Genomic DNA, 21,559 nt, shown 5'->3' with positions numbered 1-21,559 from the left:
GATTTACAGTCATTTGCAGCTTTATAATCTCTATAATTTCCATTAAGTTCAAAGATTAGTTGCTCATGTTGTTTCCTTCCTGTTGGAAGAGCAAAGCTTTCGCACCATGAGTGAAGTGGGCAGCTGGGTTATTGACAACACGGATAAAACTTCAGAGTGACGCTTGGCTCTTTCCCTGATGTTTGTCAAGAATGTATATTCGCTCCCGATAAACTTTACAAGACAAGAGCAATGACTCATGATCACCTTTAAACAGCAGCATTTGCTCCTGAGCCACAGCCGTCCAACAACAGCTAACAGGAAAAACTGGGAGCATTATTTGACAGCGACACAGATTGCTAGAGAGCCTCACTGTTATATTGTAGCTGATGTTGTTACCTGCATGATTTGCTTTTCTTGTGAGTCTGTGCTTTCCTTGAATGGAATAAATATATTCCTACTATCATGCACATATTGATGCTTAAAGGTTCGAGAGAATCCAGGAAATGATGCTCAGAACTTAGATCTGTATCCATGATTTTTTTTTAAGAAACTGGGAAATTCTATCAGAATTTTTTTTTAAACAAACAAAAGCATCTGATAATTCAATGAATGATAATGATTTTAATGTGCACAGACCCACCAGAATTCTGTAAACATAAAAGAGGAGGTTTAATGGTGACTTTAATAGAGCTAGAGCTAATAATAAAATGTAGTGTGGTTGCAACAGTAAATATATTTGATTTTACTGAGTGGCTGAAGGAAACGATAGTGTGTCTCGCTCACATTTTTCAAAGTAAACAAGTTAGAGAGTTAGAGAATTGTAAGCAATGGTTCAAAACTCACTCATGATTCCATCTATTAAACCAACATCGATAGTGTTATTTAACAGCACATAGTTATACATTTACAGCGATACACTGGTGAATTTTTCACATCAACAACCCCCCAGCCCCGCCCCTACGTCCATTGTCTTCATTATTCTGAGTGAAACTTGCTTTCTGGAAGGTAACGCAAACTGAGAATCCACACGAGTGGGTTCCAGCAGTAACCCACTCGTGTGGTGTAGTGCCTGTAAAAGCACTGCTGGCTATGACTGTCTGCGTCTTCACTAACGAGCTTCTCTCATTCAAAGACGAGCGCTCCCATCTTCCTCCTCCTCCTCTTCTCGCTCACGTACCCACCTCCATCTTTCCCACTCCAGCGTTGTCAAGGCAACAAACCTTTACATCGAAGCTGTTAGTCATAAGTCCACGCAGACCACCCCCTCCCACCCCTCCTTTGACGTCGTCGTTACGTTTTATCACTTAAAATCTAATTTTCATGATTCATTTTTCTTGGAATCCTCTGTGTGAGCTGAGTGTGTACATCAGAGTTTGATCCCCATATCATCATCCTCATAATAATATTATTATTAATAGGATTTCATACATCTATAAACATTTATTGCTTTCCACTTCTTATCGCCGTCCTAAAGTCACGTGGGCTTTTTTTTTTCTCTAATAAGGCCACCCAAAACAAACACACACACCCACACACAGGCGCACTTCAGCCCGGTGGCAGGCAGGGAGGAGGAGGAAGGCGGATCTGTAAAGTCCACTCTGCAGGACTTCCTCGCTACAGCCGAGCAGACCCTGCAGCGCAGTAAGTACTCCACTCTTCCTGTCCACCTTATGCTCTGTGCCTTTCCACAGTCACTGTGAACATAACTCAGACACAGCTAAAACAGGCTGGAGCGTCCCGTTGATCCCACAGGTAACAGGTGACAGCGCACCGTGGGAGCGTAAACACGACTGTTTGATTTGCTGTCATTCTTCCCGTGTGTGTGCGCGCGCGCCGTGTGCGTGGAAGGTGAATTCTAACAAAGAGGAGCTGATAATGGAGTTTGAGCTGCAGTCGTGGAAATCCGTTGGATTCGGCTGTTCTGTGCTCCAGTCCTCATGTAACAGCTGTGACACACTTCCTGTTATGCATTCGGAGCGGCATTGATACCTTGTGACTTTTGGGTGATATAAAACATGATTAAACACAGCAGACACGGGCTTCTGGGTGCTTTTTATTTTTAAATCTTCCGCTTCAAACCAGTGTGGTGCTGGCTGTGTTCGCGCCATGGTGATTATGTTCTGTAACAGTGACATCAGGGAGTTTAAGATTCTATTGTGTAATGACACTGACTTTTTGCTCCTTTTATCAGTCAGTAGTTTAGCGCAGTTCAGAGCCAAAGACGTGTAAGTACATGAAGGTGCCATGGCAAATAGGTTATTCCATTTTATGCTATTTTATACTTTTTAATGCATTTCTTAGACACCCCAGAGAAGAAGCACGGTGGCAGTGGCATCATGATTTAGGCTTGTCCAGCTGATGTTTAGCAGAATTTCAGTGAGAGGTTATGAGCAACTCACAATTATAGGCATGAGCAGACCTAATGTTATGCCTGATCAGTGTGCATGTGGTACTTGAATGTTAATATAATTGTATAACACTGACATGCCCTATCCTTATTTCATACACTAATATGGCATCTTATGAAAAACTAACCCAAGAAACTGAAACAAACTAACTCTTCTCATTTCTTATTGTAAGGAGTAAGATGAGCGCCGTTGCATCATATTAGCACACGATAACAGACATGTCATGATGGCCTAATGTATGTGTAGTGCTTTTTGTTACCAGTGTATGAAGGGTTTAGAGCCTGATTTTATGTTCTAGCAGGCCTGAATCCTGAAACAATCACAGAGGGCATTCAGTATATCTGTTTTTAGATATTTATATATCTTTTCATAGATGGAAGACTGTTCATCTGAATCCTTTTTGCATGTTAGACGTCCCCTTGGTGAGTCTTTTCACTGCCCAGTCTTTGACACTGGCTGGGAAAGACAGACCCCAAAGATGGAATACAAATGCAGGGGCGATGTTGGCTGATGTTATGTTTCATGGGTACAGATTTTCCTTTTCATACTGCAAAATTTCCTGAAACAAATATAAGTTATTTTAGCTTTCTTTCCTCTCAAAAGCTCAAATAAGTCAAGCTCTTTATAATGTGACATGATGAAAAATAATGTTTGTGAGGTACTTTGTTATGTGATGCTCTGTGTTTATCTTCGTCTAACCCATCTTTCTAATTGAATTCACTATGATTTTATTCAGCAAATGGTATAGCCCAAGGCATCGGTTCTAACTGCTCTGTTCCTGGCTCTCAGATCATGGAGGACTCTGCCCCCCGTCGTAGTCGCGCCGCGTTTGCGGGGCTGGTGGGAGTGTCCCAGGTGCTGGGTTTGGCATCCGTGGTGCTAACCGGTGTGTGGATGGGTCATTTCCGTGGAGGTTTTGCCTGGAATGGCTCAAAGCAGGAGTTTAACGTCCACCCTCTGTGTATGGTGCTGGGCCTGGTCTTTCTGCATGGAGATGGTGAGTCCACACTGTACAGGCAAAACGACAGCCTAATCAGGATGTGGCTCAAACTGAGTGATGTATCTTTGTGAATGTATTGTACTTTTTCTTATTGTTAAAAAAAGGCTTTACTTTCCTCACCCATCACTCCCCATCAGGTCAGAGTAGATTGCTGCCCCTCCCTAAGCCTGGCTCTGCTGGAAGTTTCTTCCTGTTAAAAGGGAGTTTTTCTTTCCCACTGTGGCCAAGTGCTTGTTCAAAAGGGGTCGGCTGATTGTTGGGGATTTCTCTGTATTGTTGTAGGGTTTCTACCTTACAAGATAAAGTACCTGAGGTGACTGCTTTTGCGATTTTACTCTACACGAATAAAATTCAATTGATATAAATTGTTTGTTTATTATGTATTTGTTTTTTTCCAAGCGGATATACTGAGCATGCTACTGTCAAACATTTTAGATCCCTAATGTTAGTGTTAAGCAATAATCCCAGTGAACTCATGAAATATCATCTGTATCATCTATAAAAAGATTTATTGAACAGAACATATTGTATGAAGAATAAAGATAGAGACAGGAGGTTATTAATGCAAACAAGTGCTAATACACACACACACAACCCAGAATCAACATGAAATCTAAGAAAGCCATCATATTCACATAAAAAAAAAGTTGAGCATTTTGGTAAATGTTTCAGTGTTATTCAAGTTAAACTCTTAACGTGCACCACCTGGGGTAGAAATAGGCGGCTTAATTTAAAATGTAACATCTCATAGCTGATACTGATATTTGTTTATTGGGCATGTGGCTAAAAACACAAGCCAGCCCTGCTCCTAATCGTAGACTTGTTTCCATTGATCTAGTCAACTGGCCACCATAAATGCCTTATAGAAGCAGAGCGGAGAATTCTTGCTGAAATATCAAAGTGATGTCCAGCTGACCAGTTAGCTCAGCTGAAAATGTTAGAATAGTTTGAAAAACTTGCAGTCAGTGATTGTTCCTCTCTCTTTTTTTCTCCTGCAAAATGCTCAACAGAAAATGGCTGCTCTAATTTAGTAGGCCTGTTGGTGTGTGTCTGTGCTTACGAGTGTGCACTAGTGCATCATAGCCTCAAGCCACTGTTTTGCTGACTTGTTACATTAAGCTAACAGTGGCCAGACACCCATCAATCCTCCCTAACCTGACCCAGCAAGACTGAGACAAACAGAGGAAAGAGGGAATGGTTTGCATCACTGAATGAATGTAACAGCTTGCGTGTGTGTTTTTGTCACGCATCCAGTAAAGGTTTGACAGGATGACTCAATAGGGAATTGGACAAAGTGGCACAAAAAAAGCACCAGTCAGCAAACAACAGTATATTTTTCACTCACAGCAGAGGGGCTCCACTCTATTGGTCTTTAAATTCTCTTGTCCAATTATGGCATTTCTCAGATCTGGGTCTTCTTGTTTATTCATGCTGTAGCCTGTTTAGACAGCTCAGCCTCCTCATGCTGGATATATTGAGCTAACCACTGCTAACTGCACTCCACCATTTTTAAAATGTGTCATTTGGAATTATTATATTATTTGCACCCTGATTGTCAAAATTGTATAAACAAAATCAAATATTCTTGTGTTAGAGTTCGGGTTAGTTTCAAGTAACCTTCATGCCCGTTACCAGTAGTTAATCTGATACCTGACATTAAGAAGGAAGTTAGTTTGTTAGATGAAAGTGAAATAATATTTTTGACTCAGCTTTTTAATGTATTTACTCTGCCTTCTATCATCCTTTATGCACAAGTATAGCTAGTTATAACTACAGGAAAACAAAAGGATGAGGCTCTACAAAAAAATTAAAGCAACACTTTTTAATCAGGGTATATCATCAGCTTCCCAGCACTGTCTCAAGAGCATGGGGGGGGGGGGGGGGGGGGGGGTCTGGGGACAGGTATTTACTGTAGGAGAGCTGGACAGGGTGGTAGAAGGCCTTTAATCCATCACTGGGACTAGTATCTCCTCCTTTGTGCAAGGAGGAGCAGGGTGTGCACTACCAGAGCTACAATATGATCTCCAGCAGGCCACTGATGTGAATGTTTGACAGACTTCATGAGGGCAGAACTGTCTGGGAACATGGAGCCCTATTGGTATATGCCATCGAATACCAGAACTGGCAGGTCCACCATTGAGAGCACGTTCACCTTGATTGATACACGTGACAGGGTCTGGAGAAGTTCTGGAGAATGGGATGCTGCCTTTAGGATTGTTCAGACTGACATGTTTGGTGGTGGGTCAGTGATGGTCTGGGGAGGCATGCCCATGATGGGACACACTGACAGGCTACAGGTTACAGGCTAGTCGACACCATCCTGACGGCCATTGGGTGTCAAAAAAGAAATCCTTGGATGGATTGCCAGAAACTTGGGTTACTGCTAGTAACACGGGAAATCATCTTGTTGGTGCAGGAATATTATTTTATATCTGTCACACTGTATTGTCGATTTTTTTTTAGGTCAGTGTTAAGTGGCTCAAAAAACAAAAAAACATTCCTCTTCAAATGGTCAGGTACAAGAACTGGACTGAAAATGGGTGAAAATGCAGCCAATGTCCAAGGAAAAACACCTTCAGAAAGCTGGAAGAGCTTCTGCTTAAGAACATTTAAGAAAAACAGATGAAAGTCTGACTGCTTAAAAAGGAAAATATAAGAAAATGAAGAGTGGCGTAAGATATCTGCACAGCGCTGCACGTTTTTGTATGTAGGCTTCATGTCACTTTAGTCTTAGTCACTTTATTATCTGCAACAGCACGATAAACATCATTCAAGACTGAACTCAGTTCACCACAATATAATGTTACACCAGTGAAAAATGCAGAACACACTTCACACCACACATTAAGACAGTCGGATGACACGTCAGCACGACATCCACATCCACACAGCCAGATTAAAGGAAGTGCAAATGACAGCTGAGGTGAAGTTGCTCTGTCACACACAAATGTTTTGTGAGGTGAGCAAAAGACACACCAAATCTCTTTGTAAGAATTTTGTCACATCTGACTTAAACTTCAGACGCTTGGTGTGTGAACATGATGTGGAGAGACTGCCCACAAGCAATTACTGTGTCGCACAAGCGATTAATACATCTAAATGTATTCATTCATTCATTGTTTCTAAATGACACTATATAGCAGCTTGGTTAGGCCATTCTTTCCAATTCCTGTGTTCAGTTTCTTTTTAATGCAGATTTTCCTCCTTGATGGTGCAGTCAGTCATCCAGCTCAACTTGATTAGTTTTGGACACACTGTCACTGTTTTTGACGTATTGCTGCCACCTGCTCATGCTGCAGCAGATTTTGCTTTGTGTCCGCAGCCCTGGGTACCGTTCTAATGAGAGTAACCACATTAGCTCAACTGGTTCAGTGCTAGATTGCATTAGAGCAATAAAAACAAAGGTTAACTGGACATTAGAATGAGATTGAGGAAGGATCTTAATGTGAAATGGAAACCTCCTGGGGGTGTTCCTCACACAGAAACAAACACATGTCCACACTAATGATGCTACACTTCAGCTCATGCCCCCCTTCTTCGCCTTTAATATTGGGTTCTTTTCAGTATCTTTCACCCCCATGAGGTGGCTTAAATTTCTGTGATGCTGTGAAGTTGAAATTAAACAAAGCTGTTGGCTCAGGTGGGTGAATGAAGGATTTATGCTGAGAACAATTAGCGAGTGTGTGTGGTAGAGCTGGAGGCTCAGTTGCTGCACAGTATTAATGCTGACCTTTTAGCACAGTGTCGCCTCACTTCCAGCTGGACCGTCCTGACTCTGGTTCTGCTGGAGGTTTCTTCCTGTTAAAAAGGAGTTTTACCTTCCCACTGTTGCCAAGTGCTTGCTTATAGGGGGTCATGTGATTGTTCAGTCTAAATGAGTGTGTGGATGTGAGCTTGACAGATTGTCTGTGTGTGTGTGGTACCCTGGAACAGACTGGCAGTTTGTTTAGGGTGTACTCTGCCTCTGGAGCCATAACCATTGAGATAAGCTCCAGCCCCTCTGTGACCTTGTATTGGATAAAAGGAATGAAGGAAGGAATCTGTGATTGCTTTGTTTTATAGAAAATCAAATGTTAGCTCCAGTAATAGTGTGTCCCTGCAGGAAGTGACACACAACCATGCTGTTTAAGTGTTGCCTTGAATTCTGAAAAAATACCGAATACGTTTCCAGCAAAGTAAATATAGACCTCAAAATAACAATTGTTTCTTTTACTTGTGATTCCTTCCATAGTATAGATTATTAAAGTAGTATAACAGGACATTGGTTACTGTTGCCCTGAAATACATTTGGAAAAAGCAGTCTTGGCAATCGACTCCAAAGCACGCTTGAACAGACTGTGAGAACACTTTCCTCCCCTAGTTGTCTCAAAGACCATCCAGGATCACAGAGTGCTTTAATGAGGACTTTTCAGTGGTTTCTTGATGGTCTACCCAACATTGAGCCATATTGACGAATATTGATATAGTCGCAAAACTGGCCAATCCTCATCAGCATGCCATGTCCTTGTGTTTATAATAGAGTTTTCTTAATCAACACTGATTGTATGATCTACTGTATAATATAAAGCACCTTGAGGCGACTGTTGTTGTGATTTGGCGCTATATAAATAAAACTGAATTGATTTAATGATTATTGATTTTATATCTGTCTATGAAATAGTCACTGGGAAAATATTTGATGATTCTTTTCCCTCACCTTTACATGGTCTTCTAATTTTGTTGCCCAGTGGTCAATGCAAACAGTTTACAGGCGTGCACCGTGTTAAAGACTGATTGCAGTAATCTTCATCCATTAGTAATGTGTCACATTCTACCAGGCACCGTTAAAAATGATGGACAATAAGTAGATGAGTTAAGTTAAGAAGATGAGAAATAGTTTCATAAAAAATGTTTCTCTGTATTTAATGATGATTTATAAAGCGCCTTGAGGCGACTGCTGTTGTGATTTGGCGCTATATAAATAAAATTGAATTGAATTGAATTTCAATATTCCAAAATCACTACCCTTCCTATATGTGTCAGCGTCGAGTTTCAGTGCATCCCTAGTACAAAGCTCTCGTTGAGCCAAACAGTGGCTACACTGATGGTTATGAAATATGAGTATGAATCATGTTTTGCTGTTTCAGTCTGCACTGGATGTCTTCAGTTTCATTCTTGAAAGCAGAATATACCAGAAGTCTAAAAAAGAACAAACAATAATTAACATGTGTGCAATGTTTAATCAGTGTTAATTGCACAGTTTCCCTCATCATAATTGATTCTATAGTCTTCCATCTGTCTCCATAACCTCTGTCTGTCTGCCTCTCCAGCCATCCTGGTCTACAGAGTGTTTCACAACGAGCCGAAGAAGAACGTAAAGCTGCTTCACGGAATTATTCACCTGCTTGCTCTCATCATGAGTATTGTAGGTAAGGGAGATGCATTAGCCGGCGTCTGACTGCTGCAGATGTTTTTTGTTTTTTTTTAAATAACCATGTGTGTGTCCGTCTGACATGTTGGTATTTTTGTGCGTGCAGGTTTTGTGGCTGTGTTTGACTACCACAGGGCAGCCAAGATTCCTGACATGTACTCTCTACACAGCTGGTGCGGCATGACTACCCTAATCCTGTTCTGCTTACAGGTACACACACAGACTGAATTTATGCAGCAAACGAAATTGTAACGGATTACAACACTAAACTTTTTATCCTTCCATTTTTCCCAGTGGGTGATGGGTTTGCTGTTCTTCCTGTTTCCTGTTGCGTCGGCATGGTTACGAGCCTCATACCTGCCTGTCCACGTGTTCTGTGGCCTGGCTCTGCTGGTAATGTCCGTAGGGACCAGCCTGCTGGGCATCACGGAGACGCTCCTCTTCAACATCATGTATGTCTGTCTGAATGTCAGGCAGTATCTGCCCCCTCGTCTCCTCTTCATTTCATTAGTGATGTTCTGTAGACGTAAACCACAGACAGTATGACGTCACACGAGTGGCTTGGTGAAGGTCGTTGTGTTTTTGTGGACAGAAGTGACCATATTTATGCTCACAAGCTTAGTTACCAAAGGCAGCGGAAAAATGAAAACCGCTTTTGATATGTGTCAGTGACACGGGTAACCTTTATGTATTGGAGGAAGCCAAACAGACCCTCATTGCAGAGACTTGGTAGAACAATTTAATAATAATAATGATTTAATGATTCAATGAGAAAAATGACAAATTATATTATATAGAAATGACACGTTTAAAAAAAAAAAAGCCATGAAATTACACAAACTTGTTGTGTAATGCATATACACAACAGAAGAACTGTGATTTTATCACACTGTGAAACAAATGAGGAATGATCAGGAGGAGAAATCATTTCTTGCTTAAGTAACTACATTTATTTGAGTATTTCAGCACCAGTGCACTTTTCAAGCAGTGGTTTGGTCTGAAAATATAAAGCTGCAGATTTGTCCAAATAACATGGCCGGTTTTAACGGCTTCATATCAGATATTACGAGTCTAGTGTGTAAAGGCCTTTTTGGTTAGGGTCATCACTGATTACAACTTAGATCTCAGAGGTCAGATGGTTCTGATTAAAAAGAAATCCACCGCTCTAATCCAGCACATCCGCACACTGCTCTTGTTGCCTGCCATGTTGGATGTGGTACAATCACATGTTGCTAAGGAAAATGTGTAGTGGTTCCTGGAAGTTGTTGGCTGCATGAAATTGGTTGCAAAGAAGGCGCTTTACCAAAACCCTCCTAGCAGGCTGCTGAGGTTGTGAGTCATTTTTTAAAATCATTGTCTGCAAATACTTGCTAACAACAAACTAAGTGGTAGCAAAACTTTCAAAAATCCAAGTCTGTCATTTCCATTCAAACTAAAAACTATATGATAGTGACCAAAGCAGTTGGAAGAAGGTCATTCCCAACCAGAATATGTTTTTCCCTAGTGACACGTGGTTGCCAGGTTGATCACTGACCAGTCTGTAGGTCTGTGTGATCCTTAAGCAGCAAACTCCACCAACCACTCGCAGTAAAGTTGGGGAGTACTAAATTTTCCCTCACAACTGCTAGTTGAGAGATGGTTGCTGAGTGACCTACATTCATTGATCCCACATTGTCACATGTCCAGAATGGCAGACAAGTTAACATCACATGGTTAGCGGTCATATGTCTGCAAATCCTCAATAACCATCATCTGGCCCTGATTTATCTCAACTATCCTTCCATTTTACTATGCCATTACCCACTTATGATGTCTCCTTGCTTCCTTGGGTCCAGGTCGACCTACTCTAAGTTCACCCCAGAGGGAGTGCTGGCCAACGTCTTGGGGATCCTGTTGGTGTGCTTTGGGTTGGTGCTGGGACACCTGATGACGAGGGAGGAGTACAGACGCCCACCAAACCCAGAGGAAGAAGCTCTGTCCGTTCATTTCAAGACACTGACTGACGGGGGATCACCAACCACGCCTTAATCTCACTCTGAAGCCTGACACCTCTCTGTGATCTACATCTACAGTCCTGCCAACAGACTACCTGTGCTACCAGTCTCTGTTAGTACCTGCATACCTGTCAGAAAATGAGTTCAGCTTTAGGTTCAATGAATTAAGAACAGAAATCTGTAATAACTGTCTTTCTCATGTTATCATATCAACCAGCTCTGTCATTTATACACACATAGTTAAAGATGTACTGTTTCACTACACATTGTCACATGGAGCGTCATGTTTGTGTAGTTGAAGGGCGCAGTTTATATTTGATTGTTTCCTGTTGTGCAGTGTTCATGGTTACGTTGTGATTCTCGTTTTGCTTGAATGTGTCCTTCACTTGTGTTTTATCGTTGTGTCTTATCTATATTAAAGATGTAGCATCAGTAGCATGCTAGCCAACCCGAGTAAGTGCAGTGTTCTCCTCTCCCATCCTTTCCTCCACAGCTGCCTGCTCTGCTCTGTGTGTCGGCTTTGTGAGGACAGTTATTGACATTAATGCACTCTCAGCATCTCACCCCCAACTTTAACCATATTAACTACAGTAAATCTCAAACCTAACATAACCCTAAAACCAAGTCTTAACCCTCAGACGGCGGTATGAGAAGATGCAAGTTGTACCTTTCACAAGTGTTTCTCAGGAAGATAACCCGACACGTTTTTGTTGTTACTTGTTTCTGTTTTTTGTTTTCCTGTGAGAAATAACTAAAGTCATGATGTGCGGATGCGTGGTTCACATAATATTTGGAAAGCTGGAATTCAGAATCTGTCCGTTTGAATATCAAGTATTTCTCCTGTCATTTTTTATCCTCATCAATAAGCTACCACAACCACCACCACCTTTTCTGTCCCCTTACCAGTCACAGCAGATGGCTGCCATGGGCGTTATCTGGTGATTGCGCTGATGCTCTTTTTTAGTAAATCTGGCACCTTATCAGTGAAATTAAATTGGACTAAAAAAGAAACTACAAACACAAATTTCACACAAAAGAAACAAATTTCTGCTTTTACACTCAGAAAGAAACTACACTACCCTCTGAACAACTGTACAAATCCTGCAAATGTAGCCTTTCTGTGAGCAGGGTGTAGCATGGTGGTGCGCTGGTAGTCTGTAGAATAGATGCTGTGGTCTGCTGGAGAACCACGTGTTCAAAAACTGTTCTCCGCAGCCGCTGTCTACTCTCCGAGCTGCTTTTCATGCTTTTTTGTCTCTCCGTGGTGAACATTGGTCGAGTTCCCCTCATGTTCCTCTCTGTGTAACTAAAGAGCCACAGGTCCACGTTTATTTTGGGGTCAATATGTGACATTAAAGGTGGTGTAAATTGGTTGTATGATAAAATTTCCTCTGCTGTTGCTCTAGCTTCGTGACCTGCAGTACCATAAAGTGCTGTTTTCTGAGAGAATCCTATCTGTCAGTAACTGTTCCTGTTTAAATGGTTCAATAACCTGTTGTGTGTATTCAAATACCTAAATTTATTTTTTTAATGTACTTTTTGTTTTGTTTTGCTCGTCTTCGGCTCAGAGTTCAGTCCTTGTGCCTCAGAGAGAGCTTGGTGGAGGTTGTTCATTTTTCTGTAAGTTGTGACAGTGTCCTTGTTCACAGGAAGTCCCGATCTTATCAGGCCAACCTGAAATAAAAAGTGTTTGAAATTATTTTCCCCTGATTTTTAACATTGGATGTGAAATCAGCAAGAAAACATATTTGAATGGTAGATTGTTTTAAAATGAACATTCTAAAACCAATTTTTATGTCGTACGTAACAAGCTGTTAATTTGGATTTAGCTCCATGAGTTTTGTAGTTTTGCCTTTGTACACCAACATAGTGGATTTTAAATCACACAGGCAAGATGTCATTGAAGTGCAGACATTCAGCTTTTATTCAGTGGGTTTAACACTAATAAACTAAGTGGGTATTGCGTTAACTGTTCAGGGTTTACATCTTCTAACGCATCTTCTAATGTAATTGAACATTGAACTGAAAAGCAGTTTGATGGCCAGTTCAGGTCTGTTCCCTCTTTATTTCATGAAAGGTTAAACAGATAAAAGGTCTGTAGTTGACCCCGAGAGCTGCACTTGCCACTCCTAAAGTTTTCCACAGCAAAAAGTTTAGGTTTGGCCGAAGGAGCACTCTGGCTCATTCTTACAAAGCTATCGTAAAAAGGCCTGAAAGCCCACTGACTGGTGCTTTATGTTAACATCAATATTCTGTTTAGATTGCTTCTGCTGCCCCCAAGTGGCCAAAAACAATCAGTTATTGTAAGAGCACTGTATGTAAGAGCAACACAATCCTTCCACCACAGTTAAAACAAAAGCATTTATCCACGTGAGCATATGAATGAATACTTGTGCTAATAACACTGCAAATATTTTGCATTCAGCAGGTCATGCTGTCCTTAAAAGGCAAAGTTTTTCTTCATTGTTTTGGGGGTTTTAACCAGTGTTGCCACATAACAAGAAGGTAATGTTCTTGTTCTAATGTAAGATTATACCCATATAGCCTTTCCTTGTTGGGTCACACAATGAGAGATAGACTTACAGTTCAGTCTTTTATTCAGCTTTATTCCTCTTTCTAACTCAGTGATTTCACGTGAGCCAAAAAAACACATTCATGTTGCTTGAAATGTTTGATAATGAAGCTCTTCTTGTCACCATCCTTGGTTTTAAATTTCAGCTCATCTTACACACTGTGAAAGAGTCCAAAGTACACACTGACCAGGCTCTGTTCTGACGGGATATTTTATAGTCAGGCACCAATGCAGACAGAAGGTAAACATCCTACATGTGATGCACAACGCACAGTTTTGCTAACAGATTTTCCACGTTTTCACTTTCAGTTACTTTGAACATCAACATCTAATATCATCTCACAGCTGCAGTCGCCTGAGCAGCACGAGATGACGACAGTGGTCAGAGACTGTACTGTGTGTGCTGTGTCAGAGGTTACATGTTTCAATAGCAACAGCAACTGAAACTGAAAAGTTTTGAAAAAACCCCACTACAAATGTACAAAAACTGGCATTCATGTTCATAAAAACCATTTTTAAAGAAGCCTGATCTTAATGTATGATTAAAGTAAAATTTGTCCCTCTTTTAAATATTCAGCTAGCCACCTCCCCTTGTCGTTAACAAGGTTAAGATGGAAAAGTTAAATCATTTGCCTTCATTCCTTGCTGACATAGACAAAAACACTTTGTGCAGCAAACCGTGTCTTTTGCCATAAATATGTTGTCTGTTTTATCTGTTTTAGCAAGATAGGCAAACTACTGGTTTGAAAGGAAAACCTTGTAAAGACATCATAAATAAATATGTGCTTGATGGATTCATAAACGATAGTGTGCTAAAAACTGTTAACATTCAAAATCCCAAGTAGATGGTGATCGCTTTAGGAAATGCAAAAAAGAAACAGCGTAATTTTTGTATTGCAGCAGATGCTTGTTAGCCCTAGCATCTAAGGTACGATAAGAAAAACGCATTTTCCATTCAAAGTACTGATTTTTAAAACCCAGTAATGTGGCGCAATGAGGGAATTTATTTTTTAATGTCACAGTTACTGTTACTGACGCCTATTCTTTGATATCACATAAGCAGAAACACTGTCAGCAACTATAAATGTTTGGTATATAATAAGAAACTTTTGATTAATGAGTTAAAATCATTTGTTGCAGACAAACAATTTAATTATGATCTTTGATTACGACCATTTTTTTTCCTATTTAACATCTAAATTTAGGTCTATGTTCTGACCTAAACTTACTTTTTTGAATTACGCTCTGCAAATTCTAACAAAAACTTTCACCACTTTTAAAAATCTTTTCTTGTCTCTTTATTTCTGCCCTTGTTGCCTCAAGAGGCTTTGCCTTTTCCCAGAACAGCACTATAAATAAGAGGATGATTAAATAAAGGTTATATTGATTCACTGCACCAGCTCATGGTACAAACCGATTTCACATGAAAAGTCTTGCCTGGCTCTAGTACAACTTAAGATGGTGTTGCTCCAACACAGTACAATGTACATGTTTTGGAGCTGTTGTTTCTTCACATTTTGTTTGAACTTTACGTAATTTTTGAAGATTTCAAACATTTTCGAAGCGCAGGCGTTTATAACAAGCACAGAAACACACCAAAGTTGGAGGAACCATCTGAAGAGTAAGTAAACACACGGCTACGTATGCTAATGTTTGTGAGGCTAAGATTCTGATCTGACTGTGAAATACACAGTAGATGATAAGATGATAAGAGTGAACTGAACTTTAGTTTTTGAAAAACAACCTCAACACAGTAAAGGAATGTAGTTGATTAATGGTACATTTTTGGGCCTCATATGTAAGGCTCTGTGGCTGCTGTTGGTGGTAAGCTAGTTAGCTTGGCATGGTCATAAATTAAGCTCATTTCAGCAGATAAATAGATTGTTTCATTGGAATTTTACACAGGTATCTTTGGAAAGGCAAGAAAAACATACAACACCATCCAAAGAGTTCAAATGCACATTGTTGAGGACAAATATCCAGAAATTACATGTCAAGCCTAGTTAATGGTCAGAGTGGGAGTGACTGACAATACTGATAACTGAGGCACATACAAGCAAAATGTTTCCAACATAATACAGTATGAAGAGCCCTGGTGTATCACTTGGAATCCTGTGGTTTGCATAATTAGACCATTAGGACTACAGAATATAAAAGGCCTTTAGATAGCACAGAAAAAGGCTGAATGGATGCCCCCTCAAAAAAATCAAATTTTTACAAATGCACTATATCGTTCTAATTGAACCCAGAAAGAAACCAATGTTAACCCAACATGAAACTCTTTAGAGTTTCTGCTTCATGTAAACTAAAACGCTAAAGTTTCAGTTTACCTGTTCTTACAGACAACCTCCCAAAATAAACACGAAGGCAAATACCGTTTTAAGAAAAAACAAAAAGAAACTTTATAGTTTAATACAGACATAACTTAAAAAGATAAATACCATTTTTTCTTTTTCTTTTTTAAGTCAGTGCTTATTCAATGACAGCATTTTCGAGTTTCTCAAACTATGGCTTGGGTCTGGGTCACTAACAAGCGTTTGACTGGTACAATGTTGCGAGCCTGGATTCATCCATTTCTTTCAAGTCTCTGTGTTATTTAAGCGCTTCAATCTTGAAATGAGATCTTTATTAAAGGCGTCGGCAGCAGGCAAAGGTAATTGCGGTGCTTTTTCTCTCCTGTCTGGACGTCACCATTTAGACTTGAACTGCAGTTTTAAAATGTACTTCAAGCCAGAATTGTGCAAGAAGGAGAATACAGTCTTATTCCATAATTGTCTTCTTATTCTTGTGCTTTGTGAGGTGAAGACCTGTTAATGTTTCACTTCCAAATGGCAGAACCAGTTCATTATTGGGGAATATGTTCCATGCCGTTCTAATAGGTTAGGCAACTTCACCATGAAGGAGTCAGTATGCCTAAGATGAAGTGGCACTCTTTCCAAAAACGACATACAGCAATCACTTAAAGTAGCAACTGACGTGGGGTTCTCTGAAGCATACTAACAAATACAACCAAATGAAAACAAATGCTTTTTCCCAATCTGAACTTGGTGTGTCTAGCTCTTATAAACATTCCAAGTACTAAATGTAGGAACTTGACATTACTTTGTTTCAAGAACAGTCTTCCAGTATATCGGTACACTGACTTCATTTATACCACTTTTAATTAATGTTCTTGTATTGTCTTTACACATTGGACTCTACAAAGGGTCTTTTTGGTTTAACCGGAGATGTAGGACCCGTACGTCTCTCAGTCGGTCTGTCCGAGCAGCTGTGGATCATGGGCAGCGTCCGAGCCACCTTCACATCCATGTAGGAGGGATTCTGACTGGCAACCTGTACTGACCCCTCACCCTGATGAACATTTCCTGGTGTCACCTCATAGAAGTCCAGCTGGTTATCATAAGAGGCGTGACCATTGTGGGCATTGTTGTTGCTGCGGTTGTGGTAGGCAAAGGATGAGAGCTGGGGTGGAGGGGGGTTTTTGCTGGGTGAAGTGACAACTGTGTCCACTGAAGACACGGCCCAGGAGCGAGACGGACTGAGACAGGATGCTGAGCTGGACGGAGCTTGTTGCTGATACTGCTGGTGCACCCTTGCTGTCTTGTCGATTACTCCCATAAAAGGAGTGTTCCTAGATGACCGTCCCACCTCTCCAGGGTAAGTCCCGCCTCCTGACATGCATATTTCTGACTGGGGAGAGGCGATCAGGAAGTTATCATCATGGTAACCACTAATGCTTCTAGCAGAGGCCAGATCTGAAGGTAAATCCATGTGCTGAACAGAGGCCGATGTCCTAAAGCCTGGCCCAAGATTAGCTGGCTGTCCAGTAGCAAGACTACCACTACTGGGGGAGAAACGGACGCTGACACTCTGGGAATGGATGAGAGGCCTAGGGGATTGACCAGAGGAGGAGGTTGGGTGGGCACTGAGTGGACGTCGAAGACCACCCTGGTGTTGATACTGATAATCGTGCGATGACTGAAGCCTATCTGAAGACCCCATTGCTGCCTCTGTAACTTCCAAAGGGTAGTAGGCTGCTTTGGATTGGTTACGGCTGAACTGACGGGACTGGCCAAAACGGTTTACCCCCGCCCACTCAGCTCCTGCTCCTTTCCCATAGCCAGATGTGCCTCTGGCTTGGCTAACCAGGTCAACTTCTTCTTCATCCTGTACATAAGAAGCTCCAGAGCTCAGACTAGGCTGAGCCAATAGGCTAGGCCTGACATCCATAGGATTTGAGCAAAAGCCTTCCCCAAGCTCTGCTAGTTCTTTGGGCAGATGTGCAAACTGGGAATAGGCAGAACTTCCCAAAACCATGCTGGAGTGGGTAGAAGAACTGGGCTGATTGGTTCGGACCACCTGTGCCTTGGCTGGTTGGAGCCAGTGGCCTTGGACGGGGTTCTGCTTCTGGAACCTCTGACCAGCCAGGTGGGGGTGACGCTGGACTCCCTGGTTGTGATCTAAGTCAGACTGTGGATAGTTTTGTAGACCTCCACTTTCCGACAATGCAGGCATACTTTCAGACACACTGCCGCCTCGCTGCTGATGCTGCATTAGGGAGGAAGTAGGGCTGAAATCGTGATAAGAGGTGGAAGGAGGGGGAGGTGCAGAGTGACTAGGTGAAGAAAGGGAGGCTGCGTGGGTGGGACTGGGGAGGTGATGATACAGATGAGTGGGGGAGAGGGAGGAGGGCGATAGTACCCCAGAGTGGCAGCGGGTGTCAAGAGTTTGAACTGCAGGTTGAAGGTGACAGGGAGAGGAGTCTCTTTCCCTGAAACTGCTCTCTGCTTTCTCCTCTTCCTCCTCTTCCTCTGTAAGCCCCTCTCTATCCTGCACCTGCAAACAACCTGAATCTCTAGACCTGGCCTCGCTGATGGACATGTTCTGCTGATAGATGTGATTAGATGATGGAGGATGAGTGTCCTTTTGCTGTGCAGCCTGCCGACACTCTTCTTTGACCCGTGACAGCAGGCGCTGGATCTCCCGGTTGGATGGGCACAAACGGCTGGCTTCAATCAGGTCCTCCAAAGCAGCGTGGAATTGTCTGGGTTGTGATAGTGAGAAGGAGTGAAAACAGGACAAAATTCAGAAGATGACAGAGAATGTGTATATAAAAATGTTTCCTGAATTATAGATTTCATATTGTCAGTGTTTAGAAGTTCTGTTCCAATCTTTCGATGTTTGGTTACCTGAAATTTGCTGTAATCACATTCACAAAGAAAAAACAGGCTTAAAAATGTGTCCCTCCATCTGCAAACTATGCCTTCAGTCACAGTGACTGTGATGCAATGCTAGGTCAAAACTTACTTAAATGCTAAAACTTTAGGTCTTTACTCTCTGTTCTCTCTCTGGTGACTGGTGCCAGTCAGTGACCCCACGGTAACCACTCGTCACTGGTGGAAAATGTGTCTGGTTGGCAAGCAGGAAGTTGCTGGCTGTTTCATTTGGTCACAGAGAGGTATACTTTTACTTTGAAGGGAAATGGTCTCCGTTTCCGGTTTGTGCTGTACTTTTTCATGCTTCACCACTACATGGTGGTTAGTTAGTGACTGAGTGCAGACAAGCTGGCGTCTTCTATGCAAACTATGAGTAACCGCAGTAATCTTCTAGCAATCGAAGCAATCACAAGATGGTTTTTGGTCCAGCACCCATTTTGCTTTCCTAGCAATTGGAGGTTAACAGGGGATTGCCAGCTGGTCTCTGGGCCTGTGTAACTGAGGCCTTAGCAAACTCTGTGTAGAGCCTTAGCATGGAGGTAACTGGAAACTGACAACACCCGCCAACTAAAACACATGAGACCCTACCTGACAGCACATATGTCTTCTACTTCTTCTTACAGTTCAGGTCACTCTATCTTTACATGGTAGTGAGCCTAAAACTACTCAACTCTTTCTCGCTGCAATCTTGTATCTAAATTTCAAATAGTTTAAAACTGCCAAACAATAAAATCATCACAGTTCTACAACTGAAGGTCCAAAGAATCCAAACTCTCAGAAGATGACGATCAGTTTGTTTTATTCAGTGCTCTTTCTCACGACACTAATTACCTGCGGCTGCGTTTGGCACGGGCTCTGGCATAAAAGGCTTCATAAGATTTGGCTTTTAGCTCCAGGGCCTTAGTAGCAAACTCCTCAGCAAGGCTAAAGTCCTGTAAGGAAGATATATAACGATATATCAATACTGAAATAAAGTTTTCGAGATGAGATTTGTTTCAAAATAACAAGCAAAATATTCTCAGCATGTGTGTAACAAAAAGCCTCACGTTCATCTTGCGGCGGCAGCGTGACAGGTTGAGCAGCACGCACACCCTGAGCTGTTTGAACGTCTTCAGCTCGTCTCCTGGAAACTTCTGGAGAGCTGACTGATAGGAGTGAGCGGCTTCCCTCACTTTACCTTGCTGGAAAGAAAAAAAAGAAACTCTTTTAGAAAGAACTTTGGAATATCAAATAAATGTATCAAATCAAGATGGAAATGTACGCTACCTTGTACAATTTATCTCCTTCTTGGATCAATTTACTGAGCAGAACCATTAAGATATCTGGCTTAGAGGTTGCCATGGCCCAGGTTGCAGGTCCTACACACACACACACACACACACACACACACACACACACACAAACATGCAAGTTTAGTTTAGGGATATATGAAGGATGATTTAGAATTCATTCATTCATTTGCAGGATGATGTATTGCTAATGGAAATAAACTATATGGGAGTCCGGCCATGCAGCAGTGAAGGTGCTTACTGCATAACTACAACATCCATGGTTTAATTATTGCTGTTAAACTGAACAAAAGTCTTGAGTGATGGGAGCAGCAGGGGTGTGGGTTGTGCTTCTACCTATTTTGGCTCCCTTTTTCAGTAGAGCGATGACTGCAGAAGTGTTTCTGCAGCCGACTGCTCGGTCCAGAGGGCGCATCCCGCTGCAGTCCACATGCTCCACTGACGCACCGTGATCCACAAGGTACTGCACCTGGACACGGATCAAAGCGACATTTTTCACCACTTTTATAAATTCTCTTCCGGCTACATTACATTGCCCTCTGCAGAACAGGTAGGACAGATACACTGTTCTGAAGTAACGAAAACACAATCATGGATACTCTGGCTGTACACACCACTTCTGGGTCTCCGCAGAATGCAGCCAGATCCAGAGGCGTGCGTCCATTGCGGTCTGCATGAGTTGTGGCTGCTCCTCTCTCCACAAGCTCTCTGACCAATGAGAGCTGGCCTTTCAGACACGCCCAGCTCAGTGCCGTTAGCCCTTCTCTGTCGGTCTGTTCGAGGGAGGCTCCTGGAAACAGACAGAAGGAGATTCATTAGCTATTGTCGCTCTAAGAAAGACCTTATAAATAATGGCTCCAAACCTGGCCTCACTAGTCTCAGCACACACATGCCATTTCTGTTAAAACTGTAAATTCCTACAGTGGAGTGTTTGATCACAAGGACAACAGATTCAATTCATAATTGTTCTACTTTTTTGTCAGTGTCAGGAAAGAGGAAAACACGTTTTCACAGCAGTGTACATACTGAGAATACTGTACAGTATCACAGCTGCAAACAGATTAGCGTTTGTAGTTAAAGTATTATTCATTAGGACCAATCTCGTTTTCAAGGGTTTTTAACATCTGAATCTCCTGATCAAAGCTGTGAAAAAGTTAAAAAATACTTTCTGACTGAACTGAAGTTCATAAACAATGTGACTGCTGGTTTATTGCATTGCTGCAGCAACTCCTGCTGTTTTTCTGGCTATAGAGTGCAGTGTGTGATTACCATGATCCAGCAGCAGCTGAGCAGTGCTCATGTGTCCCTCTGAGGCTGCAGTCATCAGAGCTGTTCGCCCCTGCTGGTCCACCATGTTCACCTCCACTCCCTGATTCAGAAACAACTCCACCACCTGACCGAAGGATGCAGGAGGAGGAAGACTGCAGTTATCTGCTGCAGGTATCGTGTGATCATGTGCCTGTTTGCCTTCTGTTTCCACCATACCTGCCAGTGACCCCGTCTCACGGCGCTGAAAAGTGGAGTGACACCCTGCTTGTTTCCTTGCTCCACAGCTGCCCCCTGATCCAACAACAGCCTGCAGACAGACAGACAGCCACATCCTGCTGCTGCTGTCAGAGCTGATGGAAACACACAGAGTGAGACAAGGGAAACCAGACGATTACTTCAGCTCTGTAACTGAACATATG

At 42.0% G+C, this 21,559-nt stretch overlaps 2 protein-coding genes across 5 annotated transcripts in view; one reads left to right on the top strand and one right to left on the bottom strand.

Moving 5' to 3' along the window:
• Positions 1 to 1,467: 1,467 nt before the first annotated feature.
• On the top strand, positions 1,468 to 12,493 carry cyb561 (cytochrome b561). The gene is made up of 6 exons (XM_013272092.3): positions 1,468 to 1,623; positions 3,180 to 3,387; positions 8,700 to 8,798; positions 8,907 to 9,010; positions 9,095 to 9,252; positions 10,636 to 12,493. Exons 2-6 carry the CDS (start codon positions 3,183 to 3,185, stop codon positions 10,826 to 10,828), a joined length of 759 nt encoding a protein of 252 aa, XP_013127546.1. The 5' UTR covers positions 1,468 to 1,623; positions 3,180 to 3,182; the 3' UTR covers positions 10,829 to 12,493.
• An 890-nt stretch (positions 12,494 to 13,383) lies between these two features.
• The window catches only part of LOC100693345 (protein TANC2), a 54,543-nt gene continuing 46,367 nt past the window's right edge, over positions 13,384 to 21,559 (bottom strand). For all 4 annotated transcript variants that reach the window (XM_005468593.4, XM_005468591.4, XM_005468592.4 and 1 more), the window contains 8 exons: positions 21,357 to 21,490; positions 21,141 to 21,264; positions 20,486 to 20,661; positions 20,208 to 20,340; positions 19,849 to 19,940; positions 19,629 to 19,763; positions 19,414 to 19,514; positions 13,384 to 18,410 (listed from right to left, as the gene is read on the bottom strand). In XM_005468593.4, coding sequence (XP_005468650.1) covers positions 16,550 to 18,410; positions 19,414 to 19,514; positions 19,629 to 19,763; positions 19,849 to 19,940; positions 20,208 to 20,340; positions 20,486 to 20,661; positions 21,141 to 21,264; positions 21,357 to 21,490 — 2,756 coding nt within the window. In that variant the 3' untranslated portion in view covers positions 13,384 to 16,549. The remainder of the gene's footprint in view (positions 18,411 to 19,413; positions 19,515 to 19,628; positions 19,764 to 19,848; positions 19,941 to 20,207; positions 20,341 to 20,485; positions 20,662 to 21,140; positions 21,265 to 21,356; positions 21,491 to 21,559) is intronic.

The sequence above is a fragment of the Oreochromis niloticus genome, linkage group LG4 (assembly GCF_001858045.2).
Source record: "Oreochromis niloticus isolate F11D_XX linkage group LG4, O_niloticus_UMD_NMBU, whole genome shotgun sequence".
Taxonomy (NCBI): domain Eukaryota; kingdom Metazoa; phylum Chordata; class Actinopteri; order Cichliformes; family Cichlidae; genus Oreochromis; species Oreochromis niloticus.
The sequence above is the reverse complement of the archived record's forward strand: the minus strand, read 5'-3'. Positions and strand labels throughout refer to the sequence as shown.

Coding starts and splice junctions, on each gene's coding strand:
- cyb561 (XM_013272092.3), top strand. CDS start 3,183: ATGGAGGACTCTGCCCCCCGTCGTAGTCGCGCCGCGTTTGCGGGGCTG. Junction 3,388..8,699: donor GGTCTTTCTGCATGGAGATG/GTGAGTCCACAC, acceptor CTGCCTCTCCAG/CCATCCTGGTCTACAGAGTG. Junction 8,799..8,906: donor TCTCATCATGAGTATTGTAG/GTAAGGGAGATG, acceptor TTGTGCGTGCAG/GTTTTGTGGCTGTGTTTGAC.